The following is a 25,768-nucleotide window of genomic DNA, read 5'->3' on the forward strand; positions in this document are numbered from 1 at the left end:
ACCATGGTCAATATCATGTCCATCTTCCCGTCCACCTCCTGTCTGCGAATCGTGGGCGGCACTGGCTGTTAAAACGTGCAGCAACAAACTACATAGAGCTCTTGCGTCTCCATTCGCAACGTAACCATGTCAATGCAAGCCACGCCGTTCATCCATGTGAAGGCAACTTCAACAATACCTCGCTATAGTGACTACTCCAAGTATCGCTATGCAATGCACCACCCCATTCCAGCGGACGAAGCCCACCGACTGCAGTGGAGCGACACTCACCCGAAAATCGTTGCGCACATCATAACCTCCGGACCTGGAGCAGCTGTGTAACATCGCGAGTAAAGACCCTCACTCTCGCTATACAGTAAAGACCATCACTCACAACTATGCCACTATAACGAGGGAGTGGGGTTTCATCCTTGTATCCTTGTAGACGGACACTCACTTGTCAATCTTCCGGCGTCCGCGCACATCATGTCCGCCACGCCCTCAGCCGCGTCTGCCTTCGCCGCTCCTTCACCGCAACTGTCGGCCGACTTGCAGCAATTCCTGGACCTCTTGGAGCGTGGCAAGGACTCAGCGGCGCTCGTGCACATGCGCAAGGGCCGCCTCCAGCTCGAGTCCTTTGTGCGCAGACAGCTCGCCGACGCGCAAACCTTCGAGCAGGTGATCGCGAGGGAGTCCGAGCAGTGGGCGGAGCACGTGGCTCAGGCGCAGAAGGACAATGACGTGAGGGTGCAGCAGCGCTACGTGCTGCCGGAGCTGCTGTCGGGGCTGCAGCTCGTGCACGACATCAAGGTGGGGAGGCCCGGCAGACCTGACGACGCCGTGTACCTCAAGTCGCAGTTCGCCAGGGAGCGGCTGCCGCGAGGCAACTGCATCGCCGAGTGGCCGACGCAAGACGCCACCTGCTTCTTCCCGCTCGTGCGCGGATACAGGAAGTTCACGGGCCAAGAGGACGACGGCGAGCTCAAGAAGCGCGCGGGCGACGAGGAGGAGGCGGAGCAGCTGTCCAGGTTCTTCACCAAGCCGCAAGAGCAGAGCAGGTGGGTGATCTCGACCACCAAGGAAAACGGCGAGGCTGGCCACTTGTCGGTGCTGAAGCGGAGCGACGGACAGTTCGTCTTCGTGCTCGGGTCCAAGAACACACATCTGATGGCGCAGACCGTCGAGGACATCGAGCGCACGAGAGAAGCCGCGAGGCAAGGAAACGGAGGGGACCCGTACCTCGCTGCTGCGCCCATTGGTACTGCTATCCTGCGCATGCTGTTTGCTCTCGAGCCAACCAAGCGGACGCTGCTGTGCGAGTTCTTATGGCAGACGCGAGCCACAGCGTCCTTTGAGGTGCTCTGCCCGGACCACCAGCACGTGCAGTTGCTGGACTACCTGTCGGAAGACACGCCTGTGTTCTACGGCTTGTCGCTGATGGCCTATAACTCACTGGAGGGTGCCGAGATCTGCGTGAACCCCGTACTGCTGTACGAGTTCATGCGTGCACTCGGAGTTCGTACCGTGGTCTACGATGTCGTTGAGTTCAATGTAGACGCCTTCGAGGCAGCGCTCGAGCGCAGCAAATGCGCCTATCAACACGAAGGCGGCGTTCATCTGTTCTTGGACGAAGACGCCGCTGTAATTGGCATGCAGAAGCACAAGAGCATTTGGTACGTGTGTCTGCGCGCCATTCGAGAGAAGGCCAAGACATTCTGCCGTACGCTCAACTCGAAGAAACCTCCCAAGGGCAGGGCCAAGCCGTTGTTGCCGAAAGATGCGCTGAAGCTAGCAAAAAAAGCGATGCAAAAGCGCTTTCAAACCATCCCAGCGTTCTTGCGCATCTCGGACGAGGTCTCAAACGCCTACGAGGCGTTAGGTGAGCAATTCATCGAGTACTTGTTTGAAGAAGAGCTGTTCTGTGGACTTGCGGACGGCAAGGAACAGGAGGAGAAGTGCAAGCACGTTGCTAGAGACGTTGCGGACCTCTTCCCGGTCGTGTGGAAAAGGTTTCTAGAGCATACAGGTCTGAGCGATGCCATCGGACAGTAAATAACAATAGAGAACATCATAGATTATACTACACGCCGAACTTGAGGATCAACTCGCGTGATAAACCAACATGCTCGCTCGCTCATATTTGGTTGGTCTTGTCTTGCCACCACCAGGTTTTAACGGTGCCGTCGTGAGAGCTTGACGCGAGTAATGCCTGCTTCTCGTGCCAGCGCGCATTGTAGGTTACGCCGCGGTGACCGGCCAGCCGCTCCAGCAACTTGCCTGTAGCCACCTCCCACACGTACACGTAGCCGTCTTCGGAGCCGCCGAGCACGAAACTTTCCCTTGGACCAAACGATGCCCGCACAATGTTTTTGGCAGTGTTCTGGTGGCCCTTGAAACGCTGCAGCGGTCGCTGTTCAGCGTGTCGACTACCCGAAAACGTGCTACTGCCCCCGCTGATGCTACCACTTGCACTCAGGTTGTTGCTGCTGCCACCGTAGCCAGTTCCACCCGAAATTCCTGTGCCATTGGCGGAAGAATAGCCCGTACCAAAGCCATTGGAAAGGCCCGCATTGCCCCCAACAGAGAAACTACTGAGTGATCCGCTTGACCCGCTACTCGATGCACCGCTGCTCAGCCCTGTGGACAAGTGAGCACGTGGAGTATGAAGCATACGCAAGTCCCAAAGACGGTTGCTGTTGTTCCGTGAACCACTCAGCAGCGTGTAGCACTTTGATGCGTTTCCGCATCAAAGTGCAGCTCGGCAGCCACAGCGTCATCTTTGATGGCGCTGCATACGTACAGCGGTACCTCATTTGGAGGTACCGAGTTCCCATACCGGTCCGTAATCTCGGACGCGGACGGCATCCACGGATCGCGCGCTGCAGGCGCAACGCGCGGAGAGCCTTGAGCTTTGATATCACGCGCTGCAGCAGCAGCGCGTGGAGTACTGAGAGCCCCAGCGGAAGCGAGAGGGGTATTGCTCTCAGTACGCGAACGCTTCGAACTCGAAGCGTCCGATTCGTCCCCTTCACGCGGACGAATGTTCTTGGCATGAGGGTCGAGCGATTCGCTCGACACTGAGTCTTTACGCTTTGAGGATGAGTCTTCCTCGCCCTCCATATCTTCATCGTCGTCGTCGAAGTCGACGATGTCGCCGTACTTCGCCTTCTGGCGTTCGAAATAGTCGTCGATGGAGAGATGACTCCCCACCGACTTAGAAGACTTCTTCTGAGGCGCGCTCATCGTTGAATGAGCGCGGATTTCTTCTCCAAACGCGGAGAATTGACGAAGGTCAATTCCAAAGATTGACGTGCGGGGACCCCGCGCGTCTAACCTTAAGGGGGGATGGTGTAACGGGGTTACACGCACAAGTGGCTACAAGCCACTTGTGAATTTAACAGATAGGTTATCTGTTAAAAGTTTTAGATACTTCCTCACCTTGGTGTAAGACACACCAATGGATACATTGAAGTGGGCCACCACAGTGAGTGGTCCACACATACCCAAAAGATCCTATTGGTAGAAAGAAGCATCTTTCTACCAATCAGGGACATGCATATTGGCGGGGCTCTGACAGCCAGCCGCTGCCAACCCCTTTTATAGATGATAAACAGTTTTTAGCAGATTTTAGAGGAAGATCAATTTACAAACAATACAGTTCTCATGTTACCTAATCTAAGTCACTTGGAATCCTTTCTTACTTAACTCATATTTGTGTATTCAAATATAATTAACCTAAGTAATTACTAAGTACTTACGCTTCCTCATACACGTTGCGCAACGTGTAAGCTAAAGTAGTGAGTCAAGTTAGACCCACTACAAGCGCGATGTGGCCCACTTTCTTGCAGCGGTGGCAAGTAGCCGTAATTTCCCCCCCCTTAAGGTTAGACGCGCGGGGTCCCCGCACGTCAATCTTTGGAATTGACCATTCGTCAATTCTCCGCGTTTGGAGAAGAAATCCGCGCTCATTCAACCATGAGCGCGCCTCAGAAGAAGTCTTCTAAGTCGGTGGGGAGTCATCTCTCCATCGACGACTACTTCGAACGCCAGAAGGCGAAGTACGGCGACGTCGTCGACTTCGACGACGACGATGAAGATATGGAGGGCGAGGAAGACTCACCCTCAAAGCGTAAAGACTCAGTGTCGAGCGAATCGCTCGACCCTCACGCCAAGAACGTTCGTCCGCGTGAAGGGGACGAATCGGACGCTTCGAGTTCGAAGCGTTCGCGTACTGAGAGCAATACCCTCTCGCTTCCGCTGGGGCTCAGTACTCCACGCGCTGCAGCAGCAGCGCGTGATATCAAAGCTCAAGGCTCTCCGCGCGCGCCTGCAGCGCGCGATCCGTGGATGCCGTCCGCATCCGAGATTGCGGACCGGTATGGGAACTCGGTACCTCCGAATGAGGTGCCGCTACGTATGCAGCGCCATCAAGGATGACGCTGTGGTTGCCGAGCTGCACTTTGATGTGGAGACGCATCAAAGGCGCGATACTACATCGGACTCTTTCATGAGCTCCGATGGTTTCAAAGCAAGAAGACATCTTCTCGCAGCAAAGTGCCCGAGTGGCAGGCACTTTGTCAAAGTTGGAACGCCTTTGTTGATAACTTCAACAAGAGGCCGAGTGCTTACCGTGATCGGATTAAGCAAGCGCGTGATCGCTTCGAGACATACTCGAAGCGTGGAAAGCTGGAGCAACTTCATGTTGCTGCTGAGGAGGCAAATGTGCCGTGCGCTGTGCCCGAGGGCTTTCAGTGCACGAAGTGCTTCCCAGGCGCGGTCCGCTTGAGCGACCGCGACCTGAACGGGTACACGTCGTTCCGTGTGCCCGAGAGTCTCAAAGAGCTCCGTGCTAAGTTCTTAGCACGTGAGGGTTCGGGCACTAGCGATGATCGCAGCGCTCGTACTACTTTCGCTGCGCCAGCGCGTACTGCTCCTCGTACGCCCTCACCATTTCCGGAACGTCCTCCAGCAAGACGTTCCGCGGCTCCCACGTATCTCGATGGGGAGGAAATCCTCTCCAACGAATACGAAAACGAACCCTCAAGGGGCTCGTTTTCGGGGTACTATGGTCAACAATCCGCTCAACAATCCAGCGGGTTGAGCCGTGGGCGTCACGGATCGGCGGTGGCGGGGGTGGGAACACGCCCCGGGTATGATCAGCCCCGGGCTGATCAGTATGCGCCTCTCCACGACCGGGTGACCGCCGTGGAGCGTCTGCAGGGCGCTGAGTTCGCCGCCCTGAAACAGGAGCTGGCGAACCAGAAGGCCCAAGTCGCGGCGGTCTCGCAGACCGCCTCGAACATCCAGGTCGAGCTGGGGACCCAGATGAAGGGGTTGCTCCAGCGCGTCCGCGCGCTGGAGGAGAGGCTGCTCGTCGCCGAGGCCAAGTCCTCTGCTTCTGCCTCGGCTCCTGCCGAGGCTTCGGGTCAGCCGAGCTAGATGGCTAGTGCTGCAGGTATGGCTTCAGCCGTCCGACGTAGAAGGTCGGATGGAGGCGCATGCTAGACGGTATGTCTAGCGTGTATGCGTTGCCGTGCCGTGCCAATACAGTGAACGGCCCGATGAAGCGCGGAGCAAGCAAGCTTGCTCCGAAGTTCGAAACTGCATGTTTAGGCAGGTTTTGTGTAGCTAACAAAACTAATGAACCAACTTCGAATTCATTTGTGTTGCCTCTGCCCACATTGTCTGCGTTCAGCTTCTGTTGATCAACAGAAGCTGCTATTGTGTCTCGGACAAACCGAATCACGGCTTGTCTTTTTGTAAGGAAGTTGATTGCATCCGAGCTGAAGTTATTCAGCTCGCTCTCCGCTAGAGGCCCGGCCTCTGCGTGGTTCTTTGCGGCGTCTGCGCCCTGCGCAGACCCGTGGTCGTTAGCCTTGTTCTTGGGGGAGTCTGCGCCCTGCGCAGACTCATGTGGTTTGTCCATTGTTGCAGCTGACACTGTGCAAGTGTCAGCGGTTTTCTGCGGCTGCTGTATTGCAGTCGTAGATCCTCCCCCACTTAAAGTGGGAGCCATCTCTCCGAGTAAACTCGGTAGGCGTGGATGCCGCATGGCATTCACGTAGAACGGTGTATGCCCGGTCGAGGCATGCACTGAGTTATTGATGGCAAACTCTGCCATCGATAGACACTCGCTCCAGTATTGGAACGAGTGAGCGTAGCTCTTCAACATGTCGACGAGCACGCGATTCACGCGCTCGGTTTGACCGTCCGTCTGCGGCTGATCCGCAGTCGGCATGGAAAGCGGCTCCCAAGAAGTGTAAACACTTCTTGCCACAGGTGCGCTGTGAAGCGCGGGTCTCTGTCCGACACGATGTCGGACGGCATGCCATGGTGTTTGAACACCATGTCAACGAGCAGACGGGCCGTCTGCTTCGCGGTCGCATCTGCTGGCACCGCAGCAAGATGTACCATCTTGCTGAAGCGGTCTACAAAGACCACAATACCGGTGTTCCCTCCGCTATCCGGGGGAAGACCAAAGATGAAGTCCAAAGACATGGACTTCCAACACTCCGACGGAGTCGGTAGTGATTGCAGTGGAGCCTGCGCGAATGGTGCAGGCTTTACGCGTTGGCATACCTCGCAAGCACGGATGTACTTGCGCACCCACTTATACTGGTGGTGCCAGTAGAAGTCGCGCGTGAGAAGGACGTAAGTCTTCTCACGTCCGAGATGTCCCGCAGTCGGGGCATCATGATACTCGTACATGATCCGGAGTCGCAGGTCATGGTCATTTGGCACGACAACGCGATCCGCGTTGTCGTCGACTGCATTGTAAAGCAGCAGTCCGTCGTGCACACGAAAGCGGTGTGCACGCGCTCGAAGGTGCTTGGGCAGCTTCTGACGGGACTTGTCAGAAGGCGCTGTGCCATAGGCCAGCAAGAGTTGCGCGTCCGCGTCGTGCGCGTACGCGGCCTTCACATCATCCAACAGAGATGATGTGGGTTTGCTCGATCGCATGGCGTCAATGGCATTGGCGTCAACAGCTTCTGCATAGTCCGGCCGACGTGATAACGCGTCGGCCACTACATTCAATCTTCCGGGTTTGTATTCGACCCGGAAGTTATACTCCGCAAAGAATGAGAGCCATCTCGCCATTCTTTGTGAAATGTGGCGACTTCACTGCGGTGCGCAGTGATGCATGGTCGGTGTAGACCACAAATGGTCTACTCCCAAGCAAATACACTCGGAACTTTGCGAGTGCATACTTCATGGCAAGGAGTTCCTTGTCATGCACCGGATAGTTGCGCTCAGCTGGTTTCAGCTGACGCGATTGGTAGACGACACGATCACGGCCCTCGTGATCGTGCTGCATCAACGCGCATCCGATCGCGAAATCGGACGCGTCACATACGACGTGAAATGGACGATCTTGGTCAGCGACGGCCAAGATCGGCGACTCAGTCAAACCCCGCTTGACTGCATCGAATGCCTTTGGCAATCGGTTGTCCAATTCCACACAGCTTCTTTCTTAAGAAGTTGTGACAGCGGGCGGATCTTGCCCGCATAGTCCTCCACGTACTTGCACAAGTACGTGGCCAAGGAACTGCCTCAGTTCCTTGACACTTGAAGGCGTTGGCCATTCATTGATCACTCTGACCTTTTCCGGGTCAGGGCGAACACCATTCTTCCCTACGAGACACCCGAGGACGGGTATCCCGCTCGCCCCGAAGATACACTTCTTCAGGTTCGCGTAGAGCTTATGCTTTCGCATAAGCTCAAGTAGCTTCCGGAGATGCACCCTGTGCATCTCTACGTCGTCTTCCGTCCACAGCCCGGCTGTGGATGAACACATCATCGAAGTAGCTCGGTGCGAAGTCGCGCACCGAGGGCAACAAGTGCGTCACGCACCTGTTGAAAGTCGCAGGGGCGTTCTTAAGCCCCTGTGGCATCACTAGCCATTCCCAGAGCATGCCGCTTGGCGTGCTCACTGCCGTGAGAGGGATATCGCTCTCACGCATTAGGATCTGATAGAATCCGTCCCGCAAGTCGAGAGCACTGTAAACGGTGCTCCCGGCCATCGAATCGATGATAACATCTTTTCGCGGTATCGGCGTCTGCGCCGGTACCGTCGCATCGTTCAGCTTGTTGTAAGCATGAACGATACGCCATCCGCCCTGTGGCTTTTTTGACACAGAACGTCGGAGCACTGTGCGGGGACTTTGATTCCCGCACTTGTCCTACTTTGCGACGACTTTCAAAGAAGTCGTCGATTGCTTTGACTTGCTCTCGCGGCAGTGGCCACTGCCGCGTGACACTACTTCGTGCCCGGCACGAGATCAATCTCGTGCTGAATTCTCTTATCCTGCGGAAGCTCCGCAGGAATCTCTTCCGGGGTACGTCTTTGTACTCCCTCAACAATTCGTAATAGGGACTCGACTTCAGCGAGTCCCAACCTTATTCCTCGAAGCGCTCTCGCTTCGTCTTCGCACTGAGAGTGTCTTCACTCTCAGTGGTACTTCCATGAAGAGCTGCCTCAGCTCTTCGCTCTCGCCTCGCCGTTCTTTCGCTGTCCGAAGAACGCAGACTTACTCGATGCGTCCATCGTGCAAGTCGCGCGTGAAGCGCTTCCAGCTCATGGCTGAAAGCGAATTCAACTCCGACGCCATCGTCGGAGGACTAGCGAGTTCCATCTCACGATACTGGAATCCAGTATCGGTGCGCGTCAAGACGCTTAGCGTCTTGACATTCGGCGTCACCGCCGCAGTCTGCCCAGCAGACTGCTCTTGTTGCGTCTCGGTCCCGGACCGAGACTTGCGCAGCGTTTTCCGCTTGCGCCGTCTTCTTGTTGTGCGGAGCCCGGCTCCGCACAGTTGTTCTTCTTGTCCAGGCCCGGCCGTGGACAGTCGTTCGCCGGCGGACCCTGTCCGCGGGCGCGCGGTATCAAGCCCGGCTTGACCGCATTTTCCTTCGTGCAGCCCGGCTGCACGGTAATGTGTCCCTTCGCCGGCAGACCCTGTCTGCGGGCGCGCGATATCAAGCCCGGCTTGATCGCATGGCGCTTCGTCGTGCAGCCCGGCTGCACGACAGCATGTAAATTGTGTCAGTGCGGTACGTTTGCAACCGCCCGCACTGTTTGCAGCGTCAACTCCCGGAGTTGACACGCCTTCGTCACCTCGACGCCAATCATTGGCGGAGCCCCTCATGACCGAGGGTGCGTCGGCTCCCGGAGCCGACGCGTCGTTGTCGACCTGACCACTTCGGGTCAGGGACTGTCCCTTACACGCTTGAACGTGGGTGTTGGTTCCCGGAACCAGCACATCTTTTGCTTCTGGCGTCGGCAGCATTGCCGACGTGGGTCTCACTTGTGAGCGCCCTCGCGCACTTCCTGAAGCACTCCGGGACAGCAGCATGAAGCGCTGTCTCGACTGGTGAGCCGCGCGCACCTGCTGGTGCGCGCGCTGCGTAACAGGGCCATCGCTCTCTGTTCCGCTGTCGCGTCCGAAGCGCACGAGCGTGCGCTTCTTCCGGTCTATCACCGGATCATGCCGTGCAAGCCACGGCATGCCCATTACCACGTCGAACTTATCGTCCAGGTCCAGGACGATAAAGTGTTCGACAAACACTCGTTGTTTGTACGAGAAGCGCACGTTCACGACGCGCTTCTCGGTCTTCACGATGGCACCTGTTGCCAGTCGTACCTCCAGAAGACTTCGAGGTGTATCTTCCTCCTCGAAGTCAAGTCTCGACAGGCTTCGTAGTCGAACAAAGTTGTTCGACGCGCCTGAGTCTACCAATGCTCGAAGAGAGTCACTCGCTCTCTTCGAGTAAACCTTATCAAGATGACTAGGTTTGGCCTGTCATCTTGTTTCTTACAGTGAGAGCTGGTCTCACTGGGGGCTGCAGTCCTCAGTGTCGCGTGCCCGATGTCGGCACGCGCGACTGCATTACCAGTAGGGCGCCCCGCGCCTACTGGATGTTCGCGTTTTTTGTTGGTCCGCGGCGATGCCTAGCATCGCCACGACGGCCACCTCCAGGGGGCATGGGAGCTGTGCACTCCCGTGCAAAGTGACCGATCCTTCCGCAACGGAAGCATCGCACGTTACCTCCCTGCTGTTGGTAACCAGCAGTTGTTGCATTCGAGAGGTCCATTGGTTCTGGACCTCCCGGCCTCGCTACCGGGCGCGGTTGCGGCCTCGGCGCGTTCACATGCAGTTTAGCCTGCCGCAGGCTAAACTCTTCTTGCATGGCAAGGGTGATTGCTGCTTCGAGAGTACTCGGGTACTCTCGGAAGAGATAGGTCTTCACGGGCCCATCTCTCAGCCCCTTCATGAACGTGACGACCTTGGTCGCCTCGTCAATCGGGTTAGTCACGATATTTGATACCAAATATCGTGCGCGCTGCGCGTAAGCATGGACGTCATGCTTACCCTGCTGAAGGTCGAGGAACTCCGCCCTCGACCGGAACTCGTTTGCGGGGGCTCAAACGCTTGTTTGAGCTCCTCTTTGAACACTTCGTACGTACTGAAGCACGTACGATCGGAGAGTCGGCGTCCATACGCCCAACTCCATGCGCGTCCGCCAAGGCAGGACATGGCGAACGCGACCTTCGACAGCGGGTCGACGATGCGTCGAGCCGCTATGGCTGTGTCGAGTTCGACAAGCCATCGGAGGAGAGGCTCGCCCTCTCTTCCCACGTAATTGCTTACGCTCAACTTTAATGGTTGAGCACGCGGTGTCGTCCCTGACGACGCCGTCACTGAGGAAGCAGCATCACGCTGCTCCTTCATGATGAAGCCCAGAGCAACACCATGTTGCTCCGTCGGCGTACGCAGCATCGTAGCTATCGCCGCTTCTCCAATGACTGTTGACAGTCGTTGGAGGGCTTCCCACTCTGGGTCAGACAGGTGGGGGCAGTCAGCGCCTGCAACATGCGTTGCAGGCGTGTTGGATCTCTCCATGGGCACCTCCGTGCTCATGTGGTTCTCGGCTCCGCGTTCGTACACCGCGTACGAACGTCAAGCAGTCGGTCGTTGGACGGACTACAAAGTGCTACCAGGTGTAGTGGGTCTAACTTGACTCACTACTTTAGCTTACACGTTGCGCAACGTGTATGAGGAAGCGTAAGTACTTAATAATTACTTAGGTTAATTATATTTGAATACACAAATATAAGTTAAGTAATAAAAGGATTCCAAGTGACTTAGATTAGGTAACATGAGAACTGTATTGTTTGTAAATTGATCTTCCTCTAAAATCTGCTAAAAACTGTTTATCATCTATGAAAGGGGTTGGCGGCGGCTGGCTGTCAGAGCCCCGCTAATATGCATGTCTCTGATTGGTAGAAAGATGCTGCTTTCTACCAATAGGATCTTTTGGGTATGTGTGGACCACTCACTGTGGTGGTCCACTTCAATGTATCCATTGGTGTGTCTTACACCAATGCGAGGAAGTATCCAAAAGTTTTAACAGATAACCTATCTGTTAAATTCACAAGTGGCTTGTAGCCACTTGTGCGTGTAACCCCGTTACAGACACTGTGCAAGTGTCAGCGGTTTTCTGCGGCTGCTGTATTGCAGTCGTAGATCCTCCCCCGCTTAAAGTGGGAGCCATCACTCCGCGTAAACTCGGTAGGCGTGGATGTCGCATGGCATTCACGTAGAACGGTGTATGCCCGGTCGAGGCATGCACTGAGTTATTGATGGCAAACTCTGCCATCGATAGACACTCGCTCCAGTATTGGAACGAGTGAGCGTAGCTCTTCAACATGTCGACGAGCACGCGATTCACGCGCTCGGTTTGACCGTCCGTCTGCGGCTGATCCGCAGTCGGCATGGAAAGCTGGCTCCCAAGAAGTGTAAACACTTCTTGCCACAGGTGCGCTGTGAAGCGCGGGTCTCTGTCCGACACGATGTCGGACGGCATGCCATGGTGTTTGAACACCATGTCGACGAGCAGACGGGCCGTCTGCTTCGCGGTCACATCTGCTGGCACCGCAGCAAGATGTACCATCTTGCTGAAGCGGTCTACAAAGACCACAATACCGGTGTTCCCTCCGCTATCCGGGGAAGACCAAAGATGAAGATCCAAAGACATGGACTTCCAACACTCCGACGGAGTCGGTAGTGATTACAGTGGAGCCTGCGCGAATGGTGCAGGCTTTACGCGTTGGCATACCTCGCAAGCACGGATGTACTTGCGCACCCACTATACTGGTGGTGCCGGTAGAAGTCGCGCGTGAGAAGGACGTAAGTCTTCTCACGTCCGAGATATCCCGCAGTCGGGGCATCATGATACTCGTACATGATCCGGAGTCGCAGGTCATGGTCATTTGGCACGACAACGCGATCCGCGTTGTCGTCGACTGCATTGTAAAGCAGCAGTCCGTCGTGCACACGAAAGCGGTGTGCACGCGCTCGAAGGTGCTTGGGCAGCTTCTGACGGGACTTGTCAGAAGGCGCTGTGCCATAGGCCAGCAAGAGTTGCGCGTCCGCGTCGTGCGCGTACGCGGCCTTCACATCATCCAACAGAGATGATGTGGGTTTGCTCGATCGCATGGCGTCAATGGCATTGGCGTCAACAGCTTCTGCATAGTCCGGCCGACGTGATAACGCGTCGGCCACTACATTCAATCTTCCGGGTTTGTATTCGACCCGGAAGTTATACTCCGCAAAGAATGAGAGCCATCTCGCCATTCTTTGTGAAATGTGTGGCGACTTCACTGCGGTGCGCAGTGATGCATGGTCGGTGTAGACCACAAATGGTCTACTCCCAAGCAAATACACTCGGAACTTTGCGAGTGCATACTTCATGGCAAGGAGTTCCTTGTCATGCACCGGATAGTTGCGCTCAGCTGGCTTCAGCTGAAGCGATTGGTAGTACACAACACGATCACGGCCCTCGTGATCGTGCTGCATCAACGCGCATCCGATAGCGAAATAGGATGCGTCATACACGACGTGAAATGGGCGATATTGGTCAGCCGCGGCCAAGATCGGCGCCTCAGTCAAGCCCCGCTTGACTGCATCGAATGCCTTTTGGCAATCGGCTGTCCAATTCCACACAGCTTCCTTCTTAAGAAGCTGTGACAGCGGGCGGATCTTGCCCGCATAGTCCTCCACGTACTTGCACAAGTACGTGGCCAAGCCAAGGAACTGCCTCAGTTCCTTGACACTTGAAGGCGTTGGCCATTCATTGATCACTCTGACCTTTTCCGGGTCAGGGCGAACACCATTCTTCCCTACGAGACACCCGAGGACGGGTATCTCGCTCGCCCCGAAGATGCACTTCTTCAGGTTCGCGTAGAGCTTATGCTTTCGCATAAGCTCAAGTAGCTTCCGGAGATGCACCCTGTGCATCTCTACGTCGGTCTTCCCGTCCACAGCCCGGCTGTGGATGAACACATCATCGAAGTAGCTCGGTGCGAAGTCGCGCACCGAGGGCAACAAGTGCGTCACGCACCTGTTGAAAGTCGCAGGGGCGTTCTTAAGCCCCTGTGGCATCACTAGCCATTCCCAGAGCATGCCGCTTGGCGTGCTCACTGCCGTGAGAGGGATATCGCTCTCACGCATTAGGATTTGATAAAATCCATCTCGCAAGTCGAGAGCACTGTAAACGGTGCTCCCGGCCATCGAATCGATGATAACATCTTTTCGCGGTATCGGCGTCTGCGCCGGTACCGTCGCATCGTTCAGCTTGTTGTAAGCATGAACGATACGCCATCCGCCCTGTGGCTTTTTGACACAGAACGTCGGAGCACTGTGCGGGGACTTCGATTCCCGCACTTGTCCTGCTTTGCGACGACTTTCAAAGAAGTCGTCGATTGCTTTGACTTGCTCTCGCGGCAGTGGCCACTGCCGCGTGACACACTACTTCGTGCCCGGCACGAGATCAATCTCGTGCTGAATTCTCTTATCCTGCGGAAGCTCCGCAGGAAAATCTCTTCCGGGAGTACGTCTTTGTACTCCCTCAACAATTCGTAATAGGGACTCGACTTCAGCGAGTCCCAACCTTATTCCTCGAAGCGCTCTCGCTTCGTCTTCGCACTGAGAGTGTCTTCACTCTCAGTGGTACTTCCATGAAGAGCTGCCTCAGCTCTTCGCTCTCGCTCGCCGTTCTTTCGCTGTCCGAAAGAACGCAGACTTGCTCGATGCGTCCATCGTGCAAGTCGCGCGTGAAGCGCTTCCAGCTCATGGCTGAAAGCGAATTCAACTCCGACGCCATCGTCGGAGGACTAGCGAGTTCCATCTCACGATACTGGAATCCAGTATCGGTGCGCGTCAAGACGCTTAGCGTCTTGACATTCGGCGTCACCGCCTCAGTCTGCCCAGCAGACTGCTCTTGTTTCGTCTCGGTCCCGGACCGAGACTTGCGCAGCGTTTTCCGCTTGCGCCGTCTTCTTGTTGTGCGGAGCCCGGCTCCGCACAGTTATTCTTCTTGTCCAGGCCCGGCCGTGGACAGTCGTTCGCCGGCGGACCCTGTCCGCGGGCGCGCGGTATCAAGCCCGGCTTGACCGCATTTTCCTTCGTGCAGCCCGGCTGCACGGTAATGTCTCTTCGCCGGCAGACCCTGGCTGCGGGCGTGCGATATCAAGCCCGGCTTGATCGCATGGCGCTTCGTCGTGCAGCCCGGCTGCACGACAGCATGCAAATTGCGTCAGTGCGGTACGTCTGCAACCGTCCGCACTGTTTGCAGCGTCAACTCCCGGAGTTGACACGCCTTCGTCACCTCGACGCCATTCATTGGCGGAGCCCCCATGACCGAGGGTGCGTCGGCTCCCGGAGCCGACGCGTCGTTGTCGATCTGACCACTTCGGGTCAGGGACTGTGTGGTTGGTCTAACTTGACTCACTACTTTAGCTTACACGTTGCGCAACGTGTATGAGGAAGCGTAAGTACTTAGTAATTACTTAGGTTAATTATATTTGAATACACAAATATAAGTTAAGTAATAAAAGGATTCCAAGTGACTTAGATTAGGTAACATGAGAACTGTATTGTTTGTAAATTGATCTTCCTCTAAAATCTGCTAAAAACTGTTTATCATCTATGAAAGGGTTGGCAGCGGCTGGCTGTCAGAGCCCCGCTAATATGCATGTCTCTGATTGGTAGAAAGATGCTGCTTTCTACCAATAGGATCTTTTGGGTATGTGTGGACCACTCACTGTGGTGGCCCACTTCAATGTATCCATTGGTGTGTCTTACACCAAGGTGAGGAAGTATCCAAAACTTTTAACAGATAACCTATCTGTTAAATTCACAAGTGGCCTGCAGCCACTTGTGCGTGTAACCCCGTTACACCATCCCCTCTTAAGGTTAGACGCGCGGGGTCCCCGCACGTCAATCTTTGGAATTGACCATTCGTCAATTCTCCGCGTTTGGAGAAGAAATCCGCGCTCATTCAACCATGAGCGCGCCTCAGAAGAAGTCTTCTAAGTCGGTGGGGAGTCATCTCTCCATCGACGACTACTTCGAACGCCAGAAGGCGAAGTACGGCGACGTCGTCGACTTCGACGACGACGATGAAGATATGGAGGGCGAGGAAGACTCACCCTCAAAGCGTAAAGACTCAGTGTCGAGCGAATCGCTCGACCCTCACGCCAAGAACGTTCGTCCGCGTGAAGGGGACGAATCGGACGCTTCGAGTTCGAAGCGTTCGCGTACTGAGAGCAATACCCCTCTCGCTTCCGCTGGGGCTCTCAGTACTCCACGCGCTGCAGCAGCAGCGCGTGATATCAAAGCTCAAGGCTCTCCGCGCGTTGCGCCTGCAGCGCGCGATCCGTGGATGCCGTCCGCATCCGAGATTGCGGACCGGTATGGGAACTCGGTACCTCCGAATGAGGTGCCGCTGTACGTATGCAGCGCCATCAAGGATGACGCTGTGGCTGCCGAGCTGCACTTTGATGTGGAGACGCATCAAAGGCGCGATTACTACATCGGACTCTTTCATGAGCTCCGATGGTTTCAAAGCAAGAAGACATCTTCTCGCAGCAAAGTGCCCGAGTGGCAGGCACTTTGTCAAAGTTGGAACGCCTTTGTTGATAACTTCAACAAGAGGCCGAGTGCTTACCGTGATCGGATTAAGCAAGCGCGTGATCGCTTCGAGACATACTCGAAGCGTGGAAAGCTGGAGCAACTTCATGTTGCTGCTGAGGAGAGCAAATGTGCCGTGCGCTGTGCCCGAGGGCTTTCAGTGCACGAAGTGCTTCCAGGCGCGGTCCGCTTGAGCGACCGCGACCTGAACGGGTACACGTCGTTCCGTGTGCCCGAGAGTCTCAAGAGCTCCGTGCTAAGTTCTTAGCACGTGAGGGTTCGGGCGCTGGCGATGATCGCAGCGCTCGTGTTACTTCCGCTGTGCCAGCCCGTACTGCTCCTCGTACGCCCTCACCATTTCCGGAACGTCCTCCAGCAAGACGTTCCGCGGCTCTATGTATCTCGATGGGGAGGAAATCCTCTCCAACGAATACGAAAACGAGCCCCTTGAGGGTTCGTTTTCGGGATACTATGGTCAACAATCCGCTCAACAATCCAGCGGGTTGAGCCGTGGGCGTCACGGATCGGCGGTGGCGGGGGTGGGAACACGCCCCGGGTATGATCAGCCCCGGGCTGATCAGTATGCGTCTCTCCACGACCGGGTGACCGCCGTGGAGCGTCTGCAGGGCGCTGAGTTCGCCGCCCTGAAACAGGAGCTGGCGAACCAGAAGGCCCAAGTCGCGGCGGTCTCGCAGACCGCCTCGAACATCCAGGTCGAGCTGGGGACCCAGATGAAGGGGTTGCTCCAGCGCGTCCGCGCGCTGGAGGAGAGGCTGCTCGTCGCCGAGGCCAAGTCCTCTGCTTCTGCCTCGGCTCCTGCCGAGGCTTCGGGTCAGCCGAGCTAGATGGCTAGTGCTGCAGGTATGGCTTCAGCCGTCCGACGTAGAAGGTCGGATGGAGGCGCATGCTAGACGGTATGTCTAGCGTGTATGCGTTGCCGTGCCGTGCCAATACAGTGAACGGCCCGATGAAGCGCGGAGCAAGCAAGCTTGCTCCGAAGTTCGAAACTGCATGTTTAGGCAGGTTTTGTGTAGCTAACAAAACTAATGAACCAACTTCGAATTCATTTGTGTTGCCTCTGCCACATTGTCTGCGTTCAGCTTCTGTTGATCAACAGAAGCTGCTATTGTGTCTTGGACAAACCGAATCACGGCTTGTCTTTTTGTAAGGAAGTTGATTGCATCCGAGCTGAAGTTATTCAGCTCGCTCTCCGCTAGAGGCCCGGCCTCTGCGTGGTTCTTTGCGGCGTCTGCGCCCTGCGCAGCCCGTGGTCGTTAGCCTTGTTCTTGGGGGAGTCTGCGCCCTGCGCAGACTCATGTGGTTTGTCCATTGTTGCAGCTGACACTGTGCAAGTGTCAGCGGTTTTCTGCGGCTGCTGTATTGCAGTCGTAGATCCTCCTCCACTTAAAGTGGGAGCCATCTCTCCGAGTAAACTCGGTAGGCGTGGATGCCGCATGGCATTCACGTAGAACGGTGTATGCCCGGTCGAGGCATGCACTGAGTTATTGATGGCAAACTCTGCCATCGATAGACACTCGCTCCAGTATTGGAACGAGTGAGCGTAGCTCTTCAACATGTCGACGAGCACGCGATTCACGCGCTCGGTTTGACCGTCCGTCTGCGGCTGATCCGCAGTCGGCATGGAAAGCTGGCTCCCAAGAAGTGTAAACACTTCTTGCCACAGGTGCGCTGTGAAGCGCGGGTCTCTGTCCGACACGATGTCGGACGGCATGCCATGGTGTTTGAACACCATGTCGACGAGCAGACGGGCCGTCTGCTTCGCGGTCGCATCTGCTGGCACCGCAGCAAGATGTACCATCTTGCTGAAGCGGTCTACAAAGACCACAATACCGGTGTTCCCTCCGCTATCCGGGGGAAGACCAAAGATGAAGTCCAAAGACATGGACTTCCAACACTCCGACGGAGTCGGTAGTGATTGCAGTGGAGCCTGCGCGAATGGTGCAGGCTTTACGCGTTGGCATACCTCGCAAGCACGGATGTACTTGCGCACCCACTTATACTGGTGGTGCCAGTAGAAGTCGCGCGTGAGAAGGACGTAAGTCTTCTCACGTCCGAGATGTCCCGCAGTCGGGGCATCATGATACTCGTACATGATCCGGAGTCGCAGGTCATGGTCATTTGGCACGACAACGCGATCCGCGTTGTCGTCGACTGCATTGTAAAGCAGCAGTCCGTCGTGCACACGAAAGCGGTGTGCACGCGCTCGAAGGTGCTTGGGCAGCTTCTGACGGGACTTGTCAGAAGGCGCTGTGCCATAGGCCAGCAAGAGTTGCGCGTCCGCGTCGTGCGCGTACGCGGCCTTCACATCATCCAACAGAGATGATGTGGGTTTGCTCGATCGCATGGCGTCAATGGCATTGGCGTCAACAGCTTCTGCATAGTCCGGCCGACGTGATAACGCGTCGGCCACTACATTCAATCTTCCGGGTTTGTATTCGACCCGGAAGTTATACTCCGCAAAGAATGAGAGCCATCTCGCCATTCTTTGTGAAATGTGTGGCGACTTCACTGCGGTGCGCAGTGATGCATGGTCGGTGTAGACCACAAATGGTCTACTCCCAAGCAAATACACTCGGAACTTTGCGAGTGCATACTTCATGGCAAGGAGTTCCTTGTCATGCACCGGATAGTTGCGCTCAGCTGGTTTCAGCTGACGCGATTGGTAGTAGACGACACGATCACGGCCCTCGTGATCGTGCTGCATCAACGCGCATCCGATCGCGAAATCGGACGCGTCACATACGACGTGAAATGGACGATCTTGGTCAGCGACGGCCAAGATCGGCGACTCAATCAAACCCGCTTGACTGCATCGAATGCCTTTTGGCAATCGGTTGTCCAATTCCACACAGCTTCTTTCTTAAGAAGTTGTGACAGCGGGCGGATCTTGCCCGCATAGTCCTCCACGTACTTGCACAAGTACGTGGCCAAGCCAAGGAACTGCCTCAGTTCCTTGACACTTGAAGGCGTTGGCCATTCATTGATCACTCTGACCTTTTCCGGGTCAGGGCGAACACCATTCTTCCCTACGAGACACCCGAGGACGGGTATCCCGCTCGCCCCGAAGATACACTTCTTCAGGTTCGCGTAGAGCTTATGCTTTCGCATAAGCTCAAGTAGCTTCCGGAGATGCACCCTGTGCATCTCTACGTCGTCTTCCGTCCACAGCCCGGCTGTGGATGAACACATCATCGAAGTAGCTCGGTGCGAAGTCGCGCACCGAGCGCAACAAGTGCGTCACGCACCTGTTGAAAGTCGCAGGGGCGTTCTTAAGCCCCTGTGGCATCACTAGCCATTCCCAGAGCATGCCGCTTGGCGTGCTCACTGCCGTGAGAGGGATATCGCTCTCACGCATTAGGATCTGATAGAATCCGTCCCGCAAGTCGAGAGCACTGTAAACGGTGCTCCCGGCCATCGAATCGATGATAACATCTTTTCGCGGTATCGGCGTCTGCGCCGGTACCGTCGCATCGTTCAGCTTGTTGTAAGCATGAACGATACGCCATCCGCCCTGTGGCTTTTTGACACAGAACGTCGGAGCACTGTGCGGGGACTTTGATTCCCGCACTTGTCCTGCTTTGCGACGACTTTCAAAGAAGTCGTCGATTGCTTTGACTTGCTCTCGCGGCAGTGGCCACTGCCGCGTGACACACTACTTCGTGCCCGGCACGAGATCAATCTCGTGCTGAATTCTCTTATCCTGCGGAAGCTCCGCAGGAATCTCTTCCGGGAGTACGTCTTTGTACTCCCTCAACAATTCGTAATAGGGACTCGACTTCAGCGAGTCCCAACCTTGTTCCTCGAAGCGCTCTCGCTTCGTCTTCGCACTGAGAGTGTCTTCACTCTCAGTGGTACTTCCCATGAAGAGCTGCCTCAGCTCTTCGCTCTCGCTCGCCGTTCTTTCGCTGTCCGAAAGAACGCAGACTTGCTCGATGCGTCCATCGTGCAAGTCGCGCGTGAAGCGCTTCCAGCTCATGGCTGAAAGCGAATTCAACTCCGACGCCATCGTCGGAGGACTAGCGAGTTCCATCTCACGATACTGGAATCCAGTATCGGTGCGCGTCAAGACGCTTAGCGTCTTGACATTCGGCGTCACCGCCGCAGTCTGCCCAGCAGACTGCTCTTGTTGCGTCTCGGTCCCGGACCGAGACTTGCGCAGCGTTTTCCGCTTGCGCCGTCTTCTTGTTGTGCGGAGCCCGGCTCCGCACAGTTGTTCTTCTTGTCCAGGCCCGGCCGTGGACAGTCGTTCGCCGGCGGACCCTGTCCGCGGGCGCGCGGTATCAAGCCCGGCTTGACCGCATTTTCCTTCGTGCAGCCCGGCTGCACGGTAATGTCCTTCGCCGGCAGACCCTGTCTGCGGGCGCGCGATATCAAGCCCGGCTTGATCGCATGGCGCTTCGTCGTGCAGCCCGGCTGCACGACAGCATGTAAATTGTGTCAGTGCGGTACGTTTGCAACCGCCCGCACTGTTTGCAGCGTCAACTCCCGGAGTTGACACGCCTTCGTCACCTCGACGCCAATCATTGGCGGAGCCCCTCATGACCGAGGGTGCGTCGGCTCCCGGAGCCGACGCGTCGTTGTCGACCTGACCACTTCGGGTCAGGGACTGTCCCTTACACGCTTGAACGTGGGTGTTGGTTCCCGGAACCAACACATCTTTTTCTTCCGACGTCGGCAGCATTGCCGACGTGGGTCTCACTTGTGCGCGCCCTCGCGCACTTCCTGGGCACTCCGGGACAGCAGCATGAAGCGCTGTCTCGACTGGTGAGCCGCGCGCACCTGCTGGTGCGCGCGCTGCGGTAACAGGGCCATCGCTCTCTGTTCCGCTGTCGCGTCCGAAGCGCACGAGCGTGCGCTTCTTCCGGTCTATCACCGGATCATGCCGTGCAAGCCACGGCATGCCCATTACCACGTCGAACTTATCGTCCAGGTCCAGGACGATAAAGTGTTCGACAAACACTCGTTGTTTGTACGAGAAGCGCACGTTCACGACGCGCTTCTCGGTCTTCACGATGGCACCTGTTGCCAGTCGTACCTCCAGAAGACTTCGAGGTGTATCTTCCTCCTCGAAGTCAAGTCTCGACAGGCTTCGTAGTCGAACAAAGTTGTTCGACGCGCCTGAGTCTACCAATGCTCGAAGAGAGTCACTCGCTCTCTTCGAGTAAACCTTCAAGATGACTAGGTTTGGCCTGTCATCTTGTTTCTTGCAGTGAGAGCTGGTCTCACTGGGGGCTGCAGTCCTCAGTGTCGCGTGCCCGATGTCGGCACGCGCGACTGCATTACCAGTAGGGCGCCCCGCGCCTACTGGATGTTCGCGTTTTTTGTTGGTCCGCGGCGATGCCTAGCATCGCCACGACGGCCACCTCCAGGGGGCATGGGAGCTGTGCACTCCCGTGCAAAGTGACCGATCCTTCCGCAACGGAAGCATCGCACGTTACCTCCCTGCTGTTGGTAACCAGCAGTTGTTGCATTCGAGAGGTCCATTGGTTCTGGACCTCCCGGCCTCGCTACCGGGCGCGGTTGCGGCCTCGGCGCGTTCACATGCAGTTTAGCCTGCCGCAGGCTAAACTCTTCTTGCATGGCAAGGGTGATTGCTGCTTCGAGAGTACTCGGGTACTCTCGGAAGAGATAGGTCTTCACGGGCCCATCTCTCAGCCCCTTCATGAACGTGACGACCTTGGTTACCTCGTCAATCGGGTTAGTCACGACATTTGATACCAAATATCGTGCGCGCTGCGCGTAAGCATGGACGTCATGCTTACCCTGCTGAAGGTCGAGGAACTCCGCCCTCGACCGGAACTCGTTTTGCGGGGGCTCAAACGCTTGTTTGAGCTCCTCTTTGAACACTTCGTACGTGCTGAAGCACGTACGATCGGAGAGTCGGCGTCCATACGCCCAACTCCATGCGCGTCCGCCAAGGCAGGACATGGCGAACGCGACCTTCGACAGCGGGTCGACGATGCGTCGAGCCGCTATGGCTGTGTCGAGCTCGACAAGCCATCGGAGGAGAGGCTCGCCCTCTCTTCCCACGTAATTGCTTACGCTCAACTTTAATGGTTGAGCACGCGGTGTCGTCCCTGACGACGCCGTCACTGAAGAAGCAGCATCACGCTGCTCCTTCATGATGAAGCCCAGAGCAACACCATGTTGCTCCGTCGGTGATAGCGTACGCAGCATCGTGGCTATCGCCGCTTCTCCAATGACTGTTGACAGTCGTTGGAGGGCTTCCCACTCTGGGTCAGACAGGTGGGGGCAGTCAGCGCGTGCAGCATGCGTTGCAGGCGTGTTGGAGCTCTCCATGGGCACCTCCGTGCTCATGTGGTTCTCGGCTCCGCGTTCGTACACCGCGTACGAACGTCAAGCAGTCGGTCGTTGGACGGACTACAAAGTGCTACCAGGTGTAGTGGGTCTAACTTAACTCACTACTTTAGCTTACACGTTGCGCAACGTGTATGAGGAAGCGTAAGTACTTAGTAATTACTTAGGTTAATTATATTTGAATACACAAATATAAGTTAAGTAATAAAAGGATTCCAAGTGACTTAGATTAGGTAAAATGAGAACTGTATTGTTTGTAAATTGATCTTCCTCCTAAATCTGCTAAAACTGTTTATCATCTATGAAAGGGGTTGGCAGCGGCTGGCTGTCAGAGCCCCGCTAATATGCATGTCTCTGATTGGTAGAAAGATGCTGCTTTCTACCAATAGGATTTTTGGGTATGTGTGGACCACTCATTGTGGTGGCCCACTTCAATGTATCCATTGGTGTGTCATACACCAAGGTGAGGAAGTATCTAAAACTTTTAACAGATAACCTATCTGTTAAATTCACAAGTGGCTTGTAGCCACTTGTGCGTGTAACCCCGTTACAGACTCCGAGGTGACACGACACCATAGTCACAAACTGAGAAGACTCTTCCATCATCTGGGGATGATAATCCGCGTAGAATTGCTCCACAGCGAAAAACCACAGCTCGAGATCTTCGTCGAGCTTCCCTTGGTAGGTTGGAACTTGATGCTTGCGGGCCCCTGTTGGCCTTGCGGTGAGCGCGTCGATGCGGGCTTCACTGGCAGCGAACTGCTGCTGCATCATGGCTTGAAAATCAGCTTGTTGGCGGGCGAGAAGCTGCAGCACGTCTCCAAACGATTGCGGTGTGGTGGTCTGTTCCATCACGGTGGCGCAAATCTTCAAAACTTTCTCGGCACGATGGTCGGGAACGGACAAGTCGATGCTTGGACTCTTCAAGTGCTACTATGTGATGTAGTCGAAGCTTGGGCTCGTAGAAGGCAAAAAGAAAAGTGATATTGTAACTTAAAGTCCGTACTCTCTTGTACTCTAGACTAGCTACTCACTTCATGGCCACTCCTTGTTGAATGCAATTGTTAGTTGACGGGTCGCCCCGTAAACTTCGTCCCCTAAGCCGTCCCGCAAGCTGTCCCGTAATACGTACCGCAACAAATATAAATTACGTGCTCCGTAATCAATTACGAAACCAGTAATATATAACACAGTGCGTTACAGTAACACTCAGAGTATAACATTCCCGTCAGTCAAGGCGCCACTCGCTCCATAGTACTAGACGATGCAAGTTTGGCAAAGCGGCTTGGAGCGGGATCAATTGAACAACCTTCACGTGACCCCGACAGCCACCCAGCCTGGGTGGCTGTCGGGGATGTGTCTCTTTCTGCAGCATCATAGACACCCTCGGTGCTTCGGTCCGGATGAAGCCCTCTCAGCTCACTTCTCAATTGGCCGACAACTAAACCTGCGCCATGGCGAACACCGCGAACAAGCTCGACATGGTATCACCCATGGCCGCTGGGCTGTCCCCAAAGGGCTTTGACGCCATGAAGTCCCCCGACATTGAGGGTGGTGCCCTGCGCGCGGGTGGTGCCGTCAACGTCTGGAGCCGCGAGTACATCGGTATCATCGTGCAGTACGCGGCTGTCGGTATGATCTACGGCACACTGCCCGGCACCGTTTACCCGTTCCTCTTCAACTACCTCAACATGGAGAGCACACAGGTGGTGTCCGCCACGGTGCTGCTCAACCTGCCGTGGTCGTTCAAGCTCTTCTACGGCATGATCACCGACTGCGTCCCCATCTTCGGTTACCGCCGTCGCCCATTCATGATCATCGGCTGGACGCTGTGCTTCATCATGCTCCTTGTCATGGCCTGCATGAAGGCCGGAGACCCGTACTACCCGGAGTACGCCTACGCGTCGATGAACGTCACAACGCTGTCCCCCGATATTATTGCCACCTTCAACACGGACGCCCCCTCCACTGGCAGCAAGTTCATCGTGCTCATGATGTTGGCGGCCATCGGCTACATGGGTGCCGATGTGGCCGCTGACGCCATGATGGTCGAAGTCGCCCAGCGCGAGCCCGAGGCCACGCGCGGCTACACGCAGACCACGATCTACATGGTCCGCACGGTGTTCGTGACCATCTCCAGCATTCTCACGGGCTTTGCCTTCAACGGCAAACACTACGGTGGCGACTTTGACTTCTCGCTGAGCTTCCCGCAGCTCATGATCATCTTGACCGTCCTGTGCCTGCCGGTGATGCCCCTCACGTGGTTCTTCATCAAGGAGGAGAAGCACGAAGGCATGGTGTTCAGCAAATACATGAGTGAGCTCTGGGGTCTCGTCCAGACGCGCCCGATGTACCAGGTCATCGCCTACAAGTTCTTCTCGGGCATTTTCGAGAACTTCACGATCACGTCGTCCTCGGCGATGCAGGCCTACTGGGCTCGTGTGACCCCGCTGAACGAGAAGATCCTGGCCATTATCGGCAACGGCATCTTCGCCATCACGCTGTACTGCACAGGCAAGTACGGCCTGCAATGGAACTGGCGGTGGATGCACGCCACAATGATCGTCGCGGTGACTTTCCTGGACGCCATTGTGACGTTCCTCACGACCTGGGACGTCATTCGCAACCAGTGGTTCTGGCTAGGTGTCCCCGTCGTGGAGAAACTCCCGAGCGGCATGGCGTTCGTCATCGGAGCCTACGTGGTGGTGGAGCTGGCAGGGGAGGGCAACGAAGGCGCGGTGTACGGCCTCGTCGGATCGGTGTCCAACCTCGCGATCCCCTTCGCTAGCACCATCACCAAGAACGTCGACGGCGCCTTCGACGTGGCCAACAAAGACATCGCCAGCGACACCAACCACGTGCGCTGGGAGGTGACGTACATCCTGATCATCCGCTACGCCATGAACCTGGCCGGCCTGCTCTTCCTGCCGCTGCTGCCCAAGCAAAAGGCCGAGACCAACGAGCTCAAGCGCAACGGAGGCTCCAGCCGCATCTTGGGCTTCGCGACGCTGGCCTACTTCGCCTTCGCGCTCGTGTGGTCCACCATGGTCAATATCATGTCCATCTTCCCGTCCACCTCCTGTCTGCGAATCGTGGGCGGCACTGGCTGTTAAAACGTGCAGCAACAAACTACATAGAGCTCTTGCGTCTCCATTCGCAACGTAACCATGTCAATGCAAGCCACGCCGTTCATCCATGTGAAGGCAACTTCAACAATGCCTCGCTATAGTGACTACTCCAAGTATCGCTATGCAATGCACCACCCCATTCCAGCGGACGAAGCCCACCGACTGCAGTGGAGCGACACTCACCCGAAAATCGTTGCGCACATCATAACCTCCGGACCTGGAGCAGCTGTGTAACATCGCGAGTAAAGACCCTCACTCTCGCTATACAGTAAAGACCATCACTCACAACTATGCCACTATAACGAGGGAGTGGGGTTTCATCCTTGTATCCTTGTAGACGGACACTCACTT

General features: G+C 55.9%; 6 protein-coding genes across 6 annotated transcripts; 3 read left to right on the forward strand and 3 right to left on the reverse strand.

Moving 5' to 3' along the window:
- Window positions 1–465: 465 nt before the first annotated feature.
- IUM83_17977 (Transmembrane protein) lies at window positions 466–2,031 on the forward strand (the record flags this gene model as incomplete). Its single annotated transcript, XM_067942950.1, has 1 exon — window positions 466–2,031. One exon carries the CDS (start codon window positions 466–468, stop codon window positions 2,029–2,031), a length of 1,566 nt encoding a protein of 521 aa, XP_067795910.1.
- Window positions 2,032–3,954: 1,923 nt separating this feature from the next.
- On the forward strand, window positions 3,955–5,418 carry IUM83_17978 (uncharacterized protein; the record flags this gene model as incomplete). Its single annotated transcript, XM_067942951.1, has 2 exons — window positions 3,955–4,155; window positions 5,140–5,418. The coding sequence occupies 2 exons, from the start codon at window positions 3,955–3,957 to the stop codon at window positions 5,416–5,418; spliced, it is 480 nt and encodes a 159-aa protein (XP_067795885.1).
- Window positions 5,419–6,168: 750 nt separating this feature from the next.
- Window positions 6,169–7,014, reverse strand: IUM83_17979 (reverse transcriptase; the record flags this gene model as incomplete). Its single annotated transcript, XM_067942952.1, has 1 exon — window positions 6,169–7,014. One exon carries the CDS (start codon window positions 7,012–7,014, stop codon window positions 6,169–6,171), a length of 846 nt encoding a protein of 281 aa, XP_067795938.1.
- A 1,493-nt stretch (window positions 7,015–8,507) lies between these two features.
- IUM83_17980 (reverse transcriptase) lies at window positions 8,508–9,671 on the reverse strand (the record flags this gene model as incomplete). Its single annotated transcript, XM_067942953.1, has 2 exons — window positions 8,508–8,998; window positions 9,095–9,671. The coding sequence occupies 2 exons, from the start codon at window positions 9,669–9,671 to the stop codon at window positions 8,508–8,510; spliced, it is 1,068 nt and encodes a 355-aa protein (XP_067795952.1).
- Window positions 9,672–12,080: 2,409 nt separating this feature from the next.
- On the reverse strand, window positions 12,081–12,551 carry IUM83_17981 (reverse transcriptase; the record flags this gene model as incomplete). Its single annotated transcript, XM_067942954.1, has 1 exon — window positions 12,081–12,551. One exon carries the CDS (start codon window positions 12,549–12,551, stop codon window positions 12,081–12,083), a length of 471 nt encoding a protein of 156 aa, XP_067795951.1.
- Window positions 12,552–23,743: 11,192 nt separating this feature from the next.
- IUM83_17982 (putative transmembrane protein) lies at window positions 23,744–25,402 on the forward strand (the record flags this gene model as incomplete). The annotated part of the gene is made up of 1 exon (XM_067942955.1): window positions 23,744–25,402. One exon carries the CDS (start codon window positions 23,744–23,746, stop codon window positions 25,400–25,402), a length of 1,659 nt encoding a protein of 552 aa, XP_067795950.1.
- Between the last annotated feature and the right edge of the window lie 366 nt (window positions 25,403–25,768).

Source organism: Phytophthora cinnamomi (assembly GCF_018691715.1).
Source record: "Phytophthora cinnamomi strain GKB4 chromosome Unknown Contig18, whole genome shotgun sequence".
Taxonomy (NCBI): domain Eukaryota; phylum Oomycota; class Peronosporomycetes; order Peronosporales; family Peronosporaceae; genus Phytophthora; species Phytophthora cinnamomi.